Source organism: Pteronotus mesoamericanus, unplaced genomic scaffold, assembly GCF_021234165.1.
Source record: "Pteronotus mesoamericanus isolate MK-2021 breed Mesoamerican mustached bat unplaced genomic scaffold, CSHL_Meso_final contig_130, whole genome shotgun sequence".
NCBI classification, from domain to species: Eukaryota; Metazoa; Chordata; class Mammalia; order Chiroptera; family Mormoopidae; genus Pteronotus; species Pteronotus mesoamericanus.
In genome coordinates, this window is record NW_026555060.1 from 5,263,878 (window position 1) to 5,277,166 (window position 13,289).

Below are 13,289 nucleotides of genomic sequence, written 5' to 3' on the forward strand. Positions count from 1 at the left end.
GTGCCAAGGAGGCATGATTCCTGCCCTTCTTTACCCCGCAAGGACAAAATAAAACTATTTAAACTCAGTAGAAATCAGGAACTGAAGGAACAGGCTCGGCCCAGCTCCTTACGTTTTTCCCTCAGCTTCCCTCGTCCTTCCCCAAGTACCACGGTATTCAAGAGAGCCACAGAAACAGAATGATCCAGAACGTTTCCTCCTTGTGTTGGCTGAAACTTAGTTCAGAAAGCAGTTAACAATGCTATTAAAATACCAAATAGTAAAGCAGGAGTTATGAATATTGAGGCCAGGAAGAGGAGAAAATATGAACGTACTTATCATAGGAAGCCGAAACATGTAGGTGGTTGACGTAGATTTCTTGTTTCTTAACTCTTTGGAGGTAGAAAGATCATACTCAGATTGTGGATCAGAATAATTTTGTTTCTTTATCCCCCGCTAACCCTTCTCCGGTCAGCTTTGATTCCTATTTCATCCTTCAGAGTTCGTGGTATCAAGACTGGAGAACATCAAGAAACAATATGAAAACAGCCCCCCAAAATGTCGCATTAGTTTTGTCAGAAAGTTCATTTATGAATTAAAAGGAGATAGGAGGGAAGAAAGGTTACAGATCTGTTGAACATTTACCAGTATATCACTTATTGAGCAACTCTCTGTGCCAGGCACCAAGCTGGCCTGCTTTGCTTTTCTGAGTTTGTAGTGGGAGAGGAAGACTAGCAAACAGGCTGTCAAAAGCCGGTGTGGCTTGCACTTTGAAGGGCCAGTGTGCCAGTCTGCGAGCATGGAGCAGGGAGCCTCACCCTGACCTGCACCCAGAGAAAACGATGTCCAGACTGAAAGCTGAAAGACAAGTGTGTAATAAGCCAGGAGAGAGCGGTACCTTTCAGAAATCTGGGAGTAGCCCTATAGGTGGAGGTTTATTTCTGTACTTCGCACTTTGAGGCTGTTCCATTGATCCCGAGGTTTCTACAACGTATCTTTTGGTGTCTTTAAGTAAAACAGTGTAGCCTTTGAGTATCTTTTAAGTAAAAATAAGCTCATCATGTTTAATTAACAGCTCCACCTTTGCCATTCTTTACCCAGTCTGTCCAAATCTAGGTTAGTAATTCCAAGGCCTACAGAAATTGTGACATAAACGGAAAACATTTCAAATGACTAAACTGGAAGGAAGAAGAGTGAGTGGGTTGTCAGTGATTTTCATCCCTAATGTGTATGATTCCATGTGCAGTTTGAGCCAGAATATGCAACCTCTCAATTTCTCAGTTTGTTTATCCAGAAAATGGGGCTTAGAAAATTAGTTCTGGGAGAGCTGTGAGAATAACTCCAAGCATACATACCCTTTTATAGGAAAGACTTGGAATAATCTGCCCTAGTCATTCGTCATTTTAGCAACATTTCCTGATGAGATTAAAGCACAGGACAGCCTTGGTTGGCACTAGCCTGCTGTGAGGCAGGTAGACCAGTAAGCTTGGGTGGGTAAGAAAAAATGTGACTTTGGAGACAGCCCAAGTTCAATATGCAGATACAACAACTAGCAGGGGGCGAGAAGGGCAAAGCGAGGGTTCCGGCGGGGGGTCTCTAGGACAGCCGGCTTCCCACCACTTATTCCAGGACTGTTTTCCACCTAGATTCACTATGGAATTTCTTCTCATTAGAGCGTATGGATTTTAAAATGTTTGTTTTCCAGAATTTTCCAGAAAAAGTTTAAGGCAGGAAAAGCGACCTCTGGGTGCTGGTGCTTCTTCCCACACTCTACCTAGCCCTGCGGTTTTCAACCATTTTCATCTCAGGCCACACATAAACTAACTCCTAAAATTCCGTGGCACACCAAAAAATATATTTCCTGCCAATCTGACCCCCAAAATAGGTGTAATTTTGATTCATTCACACTGGATGGCTACTGTACTGGCTGTTGTCATTTTTTTTATTTGACAATCTAAGGGAAAAGAGGTCAGTGCCCCTGACTAGATAGTCAGGTGTTGCATGTTTTAAAACTCACAGCACACCGGTGGAAAGTCGCTGCTCTAGGCTGTTTCTAGTTGGTGTGGTGCATTTAGACAGCTGCTCAGGAGCCTCCAGAGCCAACCCAGCCGGGGTGGGGGGAGGTGAAGGTTAGCAGGGAGGCTGTGTGTGACTTAGCCTGGGGTTTGGGGTCCGCAACAAGCCACATGGGTTTCATGGCCCTCTGCTAGCCTCAGCTGGTCCCCTGGAGGCTCAGGCGACAGGACGATGTGTGGCCATGGAGAGAAGTACTTGGGTGCTGGTCTCTACTTCCCTCAGGTTGAGAAAAATCATGCATCAAAAATCCTTTAAAAGAAGACGGTTTCATGTTCCTCATGCTTCTGTCTCTCTCCCATTGGCCTGCTCTTCCTGCCAGCCCTTCACTGGGACTGCGCACGGAGTGGGCAAGGAAAGAGAAGGGGCTCGGCCACTGTGCGGAAAGCCAACAGTTGTGGTTGAGGCCAAAAATGAGGAAGTTATTAAATGCCACAAAGTTTTTGTGAGCGCTCAGGCCTGGTCTTTGTTTTGCCCCAGCAGACATTAGAGTCTAGAGGAGAGCTGGAAAGGAAAGCTTGCTGTCAGAAGGATTATAGCAATGGGAGGTCTTGGGCCTGCTCTTTACAGTCGTGTAATCTTTACATTCACGCATTCGATGGTGCGATGCCTCTGAATCTGTGTTCTGCCGCAGCTTAAGCTGGACGGCCATTGGGGTTGGTGCTTCTGAGGGTTGTATGAGGAATCCTAATTGGAGACCATGCGATGAATTCTGCAAAAAGGCTTTTACAAGTTAACTCTTTAGCCAAGGCCCTTCTCGGTATTATTTCCAGCATAAATTAAGGTCTTTTCAGTTGTGTCTGTTTTATATAACCTCTTAGTTGAAAGGAGCTCTAAATGAAGGTACCCTAGTAAGACAGTGTGCAAACCATGTGTAGGCAATATGCTAGACAGTTAATAGACATGACCTGGAAACTTTATAGCAACTCTGCAAGATAGGTGTACTAGTGGCTCATTTGCTGAGTGCTGAATATGTTCCAGGCTCTATTCTAAGGGCTTTACCTGGATCATTTTAAGTTTCGCAACAATCTTTTACACCCATTTCAGAGATGAGACAACTGAGGCACGGAGAGGACAAAATCACGGACCTGGGCAGTGGGTAGAGCCAGGCCTAAGCTCAGAGAGGCTGGCTGACTCCAGAGCCAGGCTCCTAACCGTAGTGCGCCCTGCCCCTCATTTTCACGTTGCAGACGAGAAGTCTGAGGCTCAGAGTGTACATGCCCAATGTCATCAGTTCGTAAGTGAGAGAACCTCAACCAAGTCGTCAGACTTCAAGTTTGGGTACATAATGAAACTACTCAAATCCCAGAATCCTAAATTTGGTAAGAAAAGTAATGTACAGAAGGAGGTGATGGTAAATATAATCAAGGTAAAGATGAAACTTCAGCTTGGAAATGGAAACTCCCTGGTCATCTTCCCTCATAGCCTGAAATGACAAGAAATCAATACCGTTCAATAACCCCACTCACCCCGACCCCCTTAACAAGGCCTCCGCAGAGGAGAAAAGGCATGTGCTTGCACCTTCTCAGATTCCTACTTGTGTGATTCGTGAGGGGCGAACCAGTCAGCTCTTAGAGGCTTAGAAAGATCTTCACGTTGAAAGCACGGTGCTGGTACCCAGCAGAGTGGAATGTGGCACACCCGCTTCAGAGCCCGGTGCAGGGGGCCGTCAGGGCATTTGGAAATTCCACAGCCAAGACTCTCCTAAGGAGAAGAAATATGCCTGTTTCCATGGCAGAATGCATTGGCCGCATGGGGCTTAACATTTTTTCTGACTCCCTGGGAGTATGAAGGAAACGAGTTATGGGGATGGTGTTAGGGACCAGGTTCGGGGGGTGAATTTAAATGGACGCACGGAAGGCTTGCCTGCAGCGTGGTGGAATCCAAACAATCTGAAGTAGCTGAGGCTCAAGAGCTGGCATGTGTGCTGAGCTGCCACCCACTGACCAGAGCAAGGGCTGCCCCGCTTGCTGAGCACTCTCCTCAGAAGTGTGGCAGGGGCACCTGGTCTCAGGGAACCACCTCATCGGACAGTTTGCTTCAGTGAGTCCAGTTTTTCACTTGCCAACAGATGCTGAATTATTGGGGACTTCAGCCTCATAACAACATGTCTTTCCTTCCCCCTTGTTTGGGAAAATCTGGTGTTCTAAGACTGGAAGTACACTTCATTGCGTCACAGACACATAGATAGGAAATGATGAAGACCCTCAGTAGTGGATTTGCTTTCTTTTGAGCAGAGAACTTTCATGGGTGTAGGCTTAGAACCTTGCTCTTAGCTGTGTTGCTTTGCTCTAACTCCAGGATTGATTTTCATGCACATTTCTTGTTAGATTCATTTGTGCCCCTGCCCACAAAACACCATCATGCTCAACTTCCTCTTTTCCTTTTTTTTTTTGGCAGAGATGTGTGTGCAGACCCAGGCCCTGCAGATACTGACACCTCTGACTCCTTCAGCCAGGAGCACCGCACCTCTGACCCCCAGCCCAGGAAAGCGACATGGTCAGGAGGAGCTAAGCTTCGGCTGAAGCACAGGTAGGAGGCATCACGGTCTGGACCAAGTGGTCCAGGAAAGGACCTTGGCTGCTGGAAGAGGGAACGGGGGGGGGGGGGGGGGGAACGAGGCTGGAGAAGATACAGGTTAGGGAGACGGGTGAGGAGAGGCCGAACAAGGGGGCCAGAAGCTCAGAGTTCAGAAGGATAACATCTTACTGGCAGTTTTCAAATTGAAGTTCTGAAGAACCCAGAAAATTCCTGGGAGGTAATCTGGGGCTCCCTCAAATCACTTGATTCAAATACCTTTCCAAAAATATATCCATAACCATTTCTAAAACTATAATTGTAAAACACTCCAAGTAATATACCAATGTGTTATACTTTGGAAATGACAAATGTGTCAAATTGTGCAGCATGATTAATTCATCTTTGAGCTGATATTCATTTAAAGCTTTTCTTGTTTTTAACTGAAGAATGTCCTGAGATTACTAAATTAACCTAATAAAAATTTGCAGCGACTTAATCTGTGCTTCTCTGCGCTAGGCGGTGCACCAGGATTTTGCATATCACATCAGATCCTCACACCAGTCCTGGGAGGTTTGCACTAGGCTTGTACTAGGAGGTGGTGGATTCAAATTCAGGCAGTTTGACCAAGCTCATAGCCACTATACTCTATGGCCTCGGCAATCAGCATTACAGAACCTAGTTCGTAGGAGAACCAGGGGAATTCAGTGAGATAAGGTATTTAAAGCACTTAGCACAGAGCCTGCTCATAGGAAATGAGAACTAAATGGTAGGTATTGGGTTGGCCAAAAGTCTGCTTAGTTTTTACCATAAAATAAAAGACATGTTTTTCATTTTCACCAGTAACCTTATTGATTTGGATATTTTGAGCATGTTGGCCATTTCCTGGGTGGTACAACATGGATTGTTCTCAATTGTGTCTCAGTTTAATTGCTATCAACTTCAACTGGTCTACCCGACCATGGAGCATCGTCCAGCGAGAAATCTCCAGCATGAAACTTCACAAACCACCTTTGACACATTCGATCAGTCACAGCACCTTCTCCATACACTGCACAAATCATTTTTTGCATTTCACTTGTGTTTTTACCTTTCTTGAAATAATAAAGCATAATATGCTGGAAATGTTGAGTATTTTCCTCTATCTTCAATATTAAAATGGCTACACAAAAGTTCACCAATTTTGATAAGATTTTAACTTATGGCATGCTGATATGACAGCTGTTACAATACAACCTAACAAAATTGTTTTGAATGAAGTTAAAGGCAACTAATTGCTACTAGAGCCATCTTAGGGAAAAAACCAAACTTACTGGCCAACCCAATAAAATAAATATTCGGTGGCAGTGCACTGTTGTGGTTATTGTCCTCATCACCATTTTCATCATTCTCATGGAGATATGCGCGCCAACACGAAGGGCAGTATAATATAGTGAGGTAGATGCGGTCTGCGGCATCAGGCAACCTAGAATTCACACTGTGATTCTGCCACTTACTCTGCAACTGCAGGCACATTGTTTAAGCTCTCATAGCTTCCAGTCTGTACAATGAGTTTAATAACTAAACATAGGGTTGCTGAAAGGATTGAAAGTGCTAACACATGCAAAGCACCCAACAAATGTTACTGTTGATATCAATTTCCCTGACTTCAGTTAGGCGATTCTTTCATGTGGATATGTGAATTACCATTACAAACATTATCAGTGTTGTGTTTAGTCATTATGTTTTCTTAGTCTCCTCTAATCTGTTACTTCCTCAGTCTCTCCTTGCCTTTTATGACCTTGACACTTTTGAAGAGTGTGGGTCAGTTATTTTGTAGAATGCCTTCTATTTGGATTTGTCTGATACTGTCCCATGATTAGATTGAGGTTATGCATTTTTGGCAAGATTACCACAGAAGTGATATGTCCTTCTTAGTGTGTCCTTGCAGGGATTACCTAATGTCAATGTTTTAATGCTGGTGATATTAACCTTGACTACTTGGTTAAGGTGAGGTCTGCTAGATTTCTCCTTTATAAAGTTATTATTTATCTCTTTGTAATTAATAAAAATCTTTGGAGACATAACTTTGAGGCTATGCAAATATCCACTTTCTCCTCAAACTTTCTCCCACATTTAGCATCCATCAGCAGCTATTGCCTGCAACAATTATTGCTGTAATGCTGTAAAGATGATTCTGTATTTCCTTCTACATTTATTCATTGAAATTCTTCTCTAAGGAAGAGCTGTCTCTTTCCCCCACTTATTTACTTATTCAACTATTTATATCAGTAAGGATTCCTTCATATGTCAGTCATATTTTATGGATTATAATCCAATACTACTGTTTCTTTCTTTATTGCTCAAATTTTTCCAGGTTTGGTCACTGGAAACTCTTTCCAGCTGGTTTTGGTCTACATTCTGGTTTGAGATTTGGAAAGGGGTGAGATGCTGGTGTCTAGTTCTTCCACATACAGGGAGCAGATGGGAGGGGCTTATCTTCTTAGGAGTTTTATGAGTGTTGCGGTGGGAGGTTAGTGGGCATTGAGCAAGTCTGCTTTGTAATGGGAACCTGTGCAGTGATCTTGGAATTGGAAGTGCTTAGGCCACCTCATGAGCCAATTCCTAGTCCAATGGGCCACAGGTATATATAGCTCCCTTTTCATGAAAAGATATCCAGAAAGGATGTCTGACTTATTTATAAGAAAAGAGTAAAAAGAAAAACCTCCCTTCCCCAAGGTATATATAGGGACCAGTCAAATAACTGAGTTCAAGAGAGACTCTTAGTAGCCCAGGGTTACTATTCTCACACATCCAGACCCGTTCTTCCTTTCCTGCTTGGTTCCTGAATTCTCTCACATCTAACTTAATGGGAATGCTACTGTCTAACTTATCTTGGCAGAAACTTCTCCCTTAAAAAAAAATCTGTCAAGATTTAGGCCAGGTTCAATGGGTTGGTAAAGGAGACAAAATGTTCTTGTTGAAAGCCCAGTATTTTCCGAGCCAGTGCTTGCCTGCTTGAACTTCTCATTCCTGCCTCGCCTTCTGCCACCGGTCACCACCAGCATTCTAACAATGATCTCATCTAATTATTAATCATTTACCCGTATATGGTGACATATTTCGTGCTCCGTAAAGTAAATCAAGATGGGTAATAGAAATACAGGGCTTGACTCCTAATACATTCACAATTGTGCAGCCAGGTTAGTTCAGCTGGCACTTTGCACTTCCCCTGACAATGAGGTCTGTCCCCGTGATGCTGACGTAGTGTTCTCAGAATGGTGTGCTTTAGGAGGCTTTGGTGGATGTTGATAGAGAACCGACGACCCTTGCTCCAGTGGCCTCCCAAACTGTAGGCAGCTTAAAGCAATTAACACACTTTTGCAGACAGTGGCATTTTTGCCTGTGAAGGAGGATGTCGGTTTAGCAGGGAAGATCATTCAAGGAAACATCCTGATTTTAGTTTGATGCATTTTTATCAGCAGATGATTTTCCTTGCTTCCCTCCTCTTCCTGCCCACAAAGTAACATTCTGGCATTTCTAAGCTGCATGCTATTATCTGGGATGCTGGTGCTTCTCAGAAAAAAAATTACCGAGAGTCACCTTCTCTTCTCCCTTTTCTAGAGCAAAAATTGAACTTTAATTGGCCAGTTTATGAGGTGACTGAGAATCTGGGTCCCTCCCACTTGCACTAAGCATAGCGAGTTCAGGGCAGTTCAGACTGTCTGACTGGAGGTGCAGGGAACTGCCTGGCAGGCTTTGTAACCCTGAGAGGAACAGAGAGCAGTAATGGGAGTAATGGCTTTATACCACACTCCTGGCTAGAACATTCAGTTGGCCAGGGGGTTGTTATCTAGGGTGTTACTGTTTACCACAAGGTAAGTCCAATGTTACATTAGAATGAGATTCAGAATCTTTCATTGCATGATTCTCAACTGACAGGCCTTTCACAGGTGTCTGTTTGATGTTGTGCTATGTCTGTTGATAACGAAAAAGAAAGCCAACCGCATGTTTAAGTCCGTTTCTCTAAATTGTCATGAAAGTTATTATGTGAAGACCTCATGGAAGTCAGTATACCATTAAGGTCTCTGTAAGGGAATTGTCCATCATTCTCTCTCCTATGTACTGTCACTGACCATGTGCTTTACGATGTGCGTGTTTAGAGTGGCTTTCTATCTCACGCAGGTGAGCCGTCGCTCTGTGTTGTGTGCTCCATGGTTTCGCTTCGCCACTTCCCTTGGGAATCTCAGAACATTTCTTTGTTTCTCACAGGGAAAGGCTACTTACCTATGTAGTTAGTAGTAGCCAAGTTCTCTGTTCTCATTGACATTTGTGTAAAGAAATGGAACCTGTGAATATATTCTCAGTTTTAAAGAAAAGGTATAGTCTTCTCATGCAACTTCGAGATTACATGAAAAGTGTTCATTGAGATTGCCAGTTTTACATTATTTAATTCCATTACAGTTAAAGGTTTAAATACTTGATTATCTTTTCCTTTATTCACAATAACCTGTGCTCAGCTTTTATCCTTATATGGATTCAAAATTTTTGTTCAGAGTTATGCTCAAGGCCAATGTTTGCTTCTAAGGGTGCTTTTACTTAAAAGAAAATATAATATGGAAAAGGACAGGTGGATACAACGGTCATGGTGATGTTCTAGATCTGAAGGTGACTTGACTATTTATTTTATTATTATGGGCATTTTATTATTATACCTTGTAAAGGGTAAAAAAGAAAATGCAAACTGCTTATATTATAAAACATATAGAGAGAGAGGGCTCACAGGGCTGGTTTTTCAAGTTTTATTTGGCATTCTTTCATTTGAAAGTAAGAGAGCATTCTTCTGGATTTTATTATTTTCTACCCAACAGTATCAGGTTATGAGTGAGTAATGGTGGAGGTTAAACTTCTTATTTAAAATTGAATATGGACATATTGGTGTGAAGGAACCAATGAGTTGGAGCAAATGTTCTCAAAGTTTTCAGCTTCTCTGCCTTAAAAATCTTCACTACTCTCTCAGATTCCAATATTACTTGAAAGCTTTATTTTTAAGGAGTAGCTCTTTTCCAATATGATTTTACAATGATTCTTTACACCATTGCTAAGAGTTTTATCGGAAATTAATGCTTTCTGTCCTTTTCTTTGTTGTTGCCTTTAATTTTTTATTTGGGGCCTCTTCCTCTAAATGAGGAAAAAATAACATAGAGAGGAGAAAAACAATATAATGCATCAAATTTACTCAAAAGAGAATTGAGTTTCTTCAGTGTTGGAGATTTGGGGGCATTTATTTGTTTTGTTTAATGGAGTTGTGTTTAGGAAGAAAATTGCTAAAGGTTAGCCTGCTGTCTCTCATACACAGGCACAAAAGACCCTTTTTTTTGGCAAGTAAAATTTATACTTCGGTGTATAAAAATTAATTAGCTTGATTTTAAAACTTGGTCAGTGTTTGCACTTCTTTAAACCATCAAAGGACAATATTACTCTGTGGATTTATACATTACAGAGGTGTGTTTGCAGCTGGAGTGGTGGGGTGCCCTGCCCTGCCCACCCCTCAGCGCGGCCGCCCGCTGCGTGGACGGCAAGAGCCGCGCACACTGTCTACTGTGCTCTGTGAAGCTGCTCCCAATTTGTCCAACAGGGGTCCTCTGGGAAAGCCCCAAGCAACTTTTCCTTTAAAAAAAAAAAAAGCAGTGATTCACAGACACACACAATATTTCTAATTCTCTGCAACTGTCTGGCTGACTCTGTTCGAGATCCAGGAGATTTATAGTATCTGCATATGTCTGTGTGTGAAAGATGGCAAGCCAGCCTGGAGGCCATTCCTCCTGTCTAAGCTCTAGCAGCGTATCCGATGGCACCGAGTAGTAGAGAAGAAAATTCTAAAATCATAGTATTTGATATCTGAAGAAATCAGTAAAAGCCCATCTTTCCTCCAACAAATAAAATTCCTGGTTCCACAGCGAGAACTGAGAAGACAGTTATTTATTGACAGAGCGTATGCTATTCATTTTCTGTTGTAAATTGAGTTTGAAAGTCAGTGAGAGACAAAGATGAATGCTATTACAGACCAAAGATGTAACAGTGTTTGTACCAACTTCTGCCGTGAGTTCTGTGCAGATACTGAAGTGTGGAGAGGAGATGAGACTGTTCCTCTGTATGTGTCAGAATTGAGGGGAGGAGTGTTGGAAGGGGAACACAGAAAAAAGAACATTTCAACACCATCGACCTCTGGTGACTGACTGAGAGACCCACCCTCATTGCTGGTCCTTCTCTTTTATAGCGATGGCTTTGTGTGGTTATCAAGAAAATATAATCTTTAAAAAATGTTTCAAAATGGAGGATGGTAAGAAGATAAATAGTGGAAGAATGTTGGGATAGGTATGGAGGAATGGGGTAAAGTATCTTAACAGAAAAGGGTTTTTTACCTTCTTTGTAAATTTTAGATGTTAGAGTCTTAAGTCTATTAACAGACTTCGCTCTTACTTGTGATTCCATTGACAAAGCCCCAAGTCCCCAGGGCGTATTATCCGGATGTGACATTTAAAAAGAACTCTTTCCAGAAAGGACTGTGTGTTGCCATGGGGTTATATTACTTAATGCATACTTTTCTACCCACTGAGCCACTTTTTAAAGACATAGCTGTTATTGAGGCAATTATAAAAGCCTTGAAAAAGACTGCCTGTTAGATTTTTCTTTGAATCCCAAAAGTCTGAGGTATAGCCTCAGAAGTCATAGGAACTAGAGGTTAGGGATGCTGAAAAGGGCTAAAGGATTTGTCAAAACAATGTCTTTGCCAAGTGTGTGTTAAGGGACAATCACCACCTTTTTATTTTTACTCTTTATTTGGGAAGATGATAGGCTTTTTCAACTCTAAAAATTCTTTAGAGCTTTTCCGTTTCCCTGAGCCTGTAGAAAACATATTTCAATATAGTGTGGCTTTTATTCCAGAGTTCCTTCTGGATCTGTAAATGAAACAATGTTATGGGTGCAGCTCAGTGTAACTTGACTTGGTCATAGTTTTCAATTGCTGTATATTATTATCATCAGTAGTTAGGGCCTATTATTTTCCTGTCAACAGGAAATGCCAAAAAGGCACTGTTCAAGTATGAATCATCTGCTCTTCTCTACTAATGGAGATATAATTATAAGCCCACCCAAATTACTTGTATAGTGACATTTAATTGTTGATATTGAGTTTGTTTCCTCTTTCAAGTGCGAAAAGCCCAATTTAGCAATAATTATCAAAATTGCAAGTTCATTTTACTTTGAGCCAGCAACTCCACTCGTAGGGGTTCCTGCAGACATGTCAGCATAAATAGAAGACAGGGTATGGGCATGGTTATTCACTGGCACATTATTTTTAATAGCAGAAGACGAAATCAAAAGCATGTACAAAAAGGGTCTGGCTGAGTGGGCAGGACATATGCACACAGTAGAATGCCCGGGGCAGCGAACAGGAAGAGGGAGATGAGGAAGCCCTGTAAGGGCTGACTTAGAATGACCTCTAGGATGTATTGTTAAGTTCAAAAAAAAACAAGGGTAGAACACCACTTTTTATTCCTTTGTGAAAGGGGTGAAATGAGACTGTATGTTCATATTTGCTTCTATTTGCATTAAAAAGAAAGTGGAGAAGATACATAGGAAATTAACCACAGTGGTTAGCTCTAGGGAGCAGGAGAAATTGGGGGAAGGGCTAGGAAATGCTCAGTGGCTTTGTTCTTTTTTGTGTTTAACTGTGTGCATTAAATCAATCAAAAAATACCGGAAGTAAATTTGGCAAAAAAAATTAAGATTTGATATATTTTGGTGATCAGCACACAGATGTTCTTTATATTAATCTGAATACATTTGTATATGCCTGAAATATTTGATAATTTTTAAGTGGATGAGGAAACAGAGGGGGAAAATAGTAGGAACACCTGAAATGATCCTTAAGAAACAGAATTTACAGAATATATTGACGATTGTATTTTCATTCTTTTGGGAGAGGGGTAGACCAGAATCTTGTTAGGTTGGACTTTGCCTTCTGTTATAGCCTTGTGCACTAAACCAATAATGGATGGGTAGGTAGCTTGTGGGTTCATAACAGAATTAAGAAATATGATGTTCTATTTGGCCATGCTGATAGTTGAGTACATTTTGTATTCTTACACTTGACTTAGGCCCAGTTGATAACTGGCATGGTTTAATAATATTAATGCTCCCGGAAGAGCCCAAAGCCTCAGGTATAACAACTCATCAAAGAACAGCATCAACAAAGAAATTAGCTCTTAGAATGTCTTATTTTCCAAGTCGCAGTTGCACCTTTCTCCTTCTATCCAAAGCATACTAATCCTCCACAGCCATTAAACCTCCCCCTACCCCCCACTACCAAATAGAAGTTTCGGGCTAACTTCAGACCCCATTCTTGATCATCGGCAGCGCTTGAGCTTTTCAGCGCTTGGGTCCTAAATGCCTCCGTAGCCTTGGTGGCCCAATGTCGTCTGATGACTTGTCCTTGCCTTCTGCTCTTCACTCACAAGCTTTGGCCACACTGCCCTGCTTCTTGAAAACCCCAAGCTCATTCTCACCTCAAGGCTTTTGCATTCATTGTTCCTTCTGTGTTAAACTCTGTGCCCCCAGCTCTTTGGATGGTTGACCATTTCTTATCACTTGGGTTCAAATGCACTCTCTCAAAGAAGGTGTCCTTAACCCACAGCAGTAACATCAGTCACACTCTCAAACTACCCTGTTTTAGTTCC

At 42.0% G+C, this 13,289-nt stretch overlaps 1 protein-coding gene across 1 annotated transcript in view; it reads left to right on the forward strand.

Annotated features, from left to right (window-relative positions):
• Positions 1-13,289, forward strand: part of SHROOM3 (shroom family member 3) — a 201,824-nt gene that overhangs the window by 139,046 nt on the left and 49,489 nt on the right. Inside the window, exon 4 of the mRNA XM_054594464.1 lies at positions 4,453-4,584. Within this exon, the coding sequence (XP_054450439.1) occupies positions 4,453-4,584 (132 nt within the window). The remainder of the gene's footprint in view (positions 1-4,452; positions 4,585-13,289) is intronic.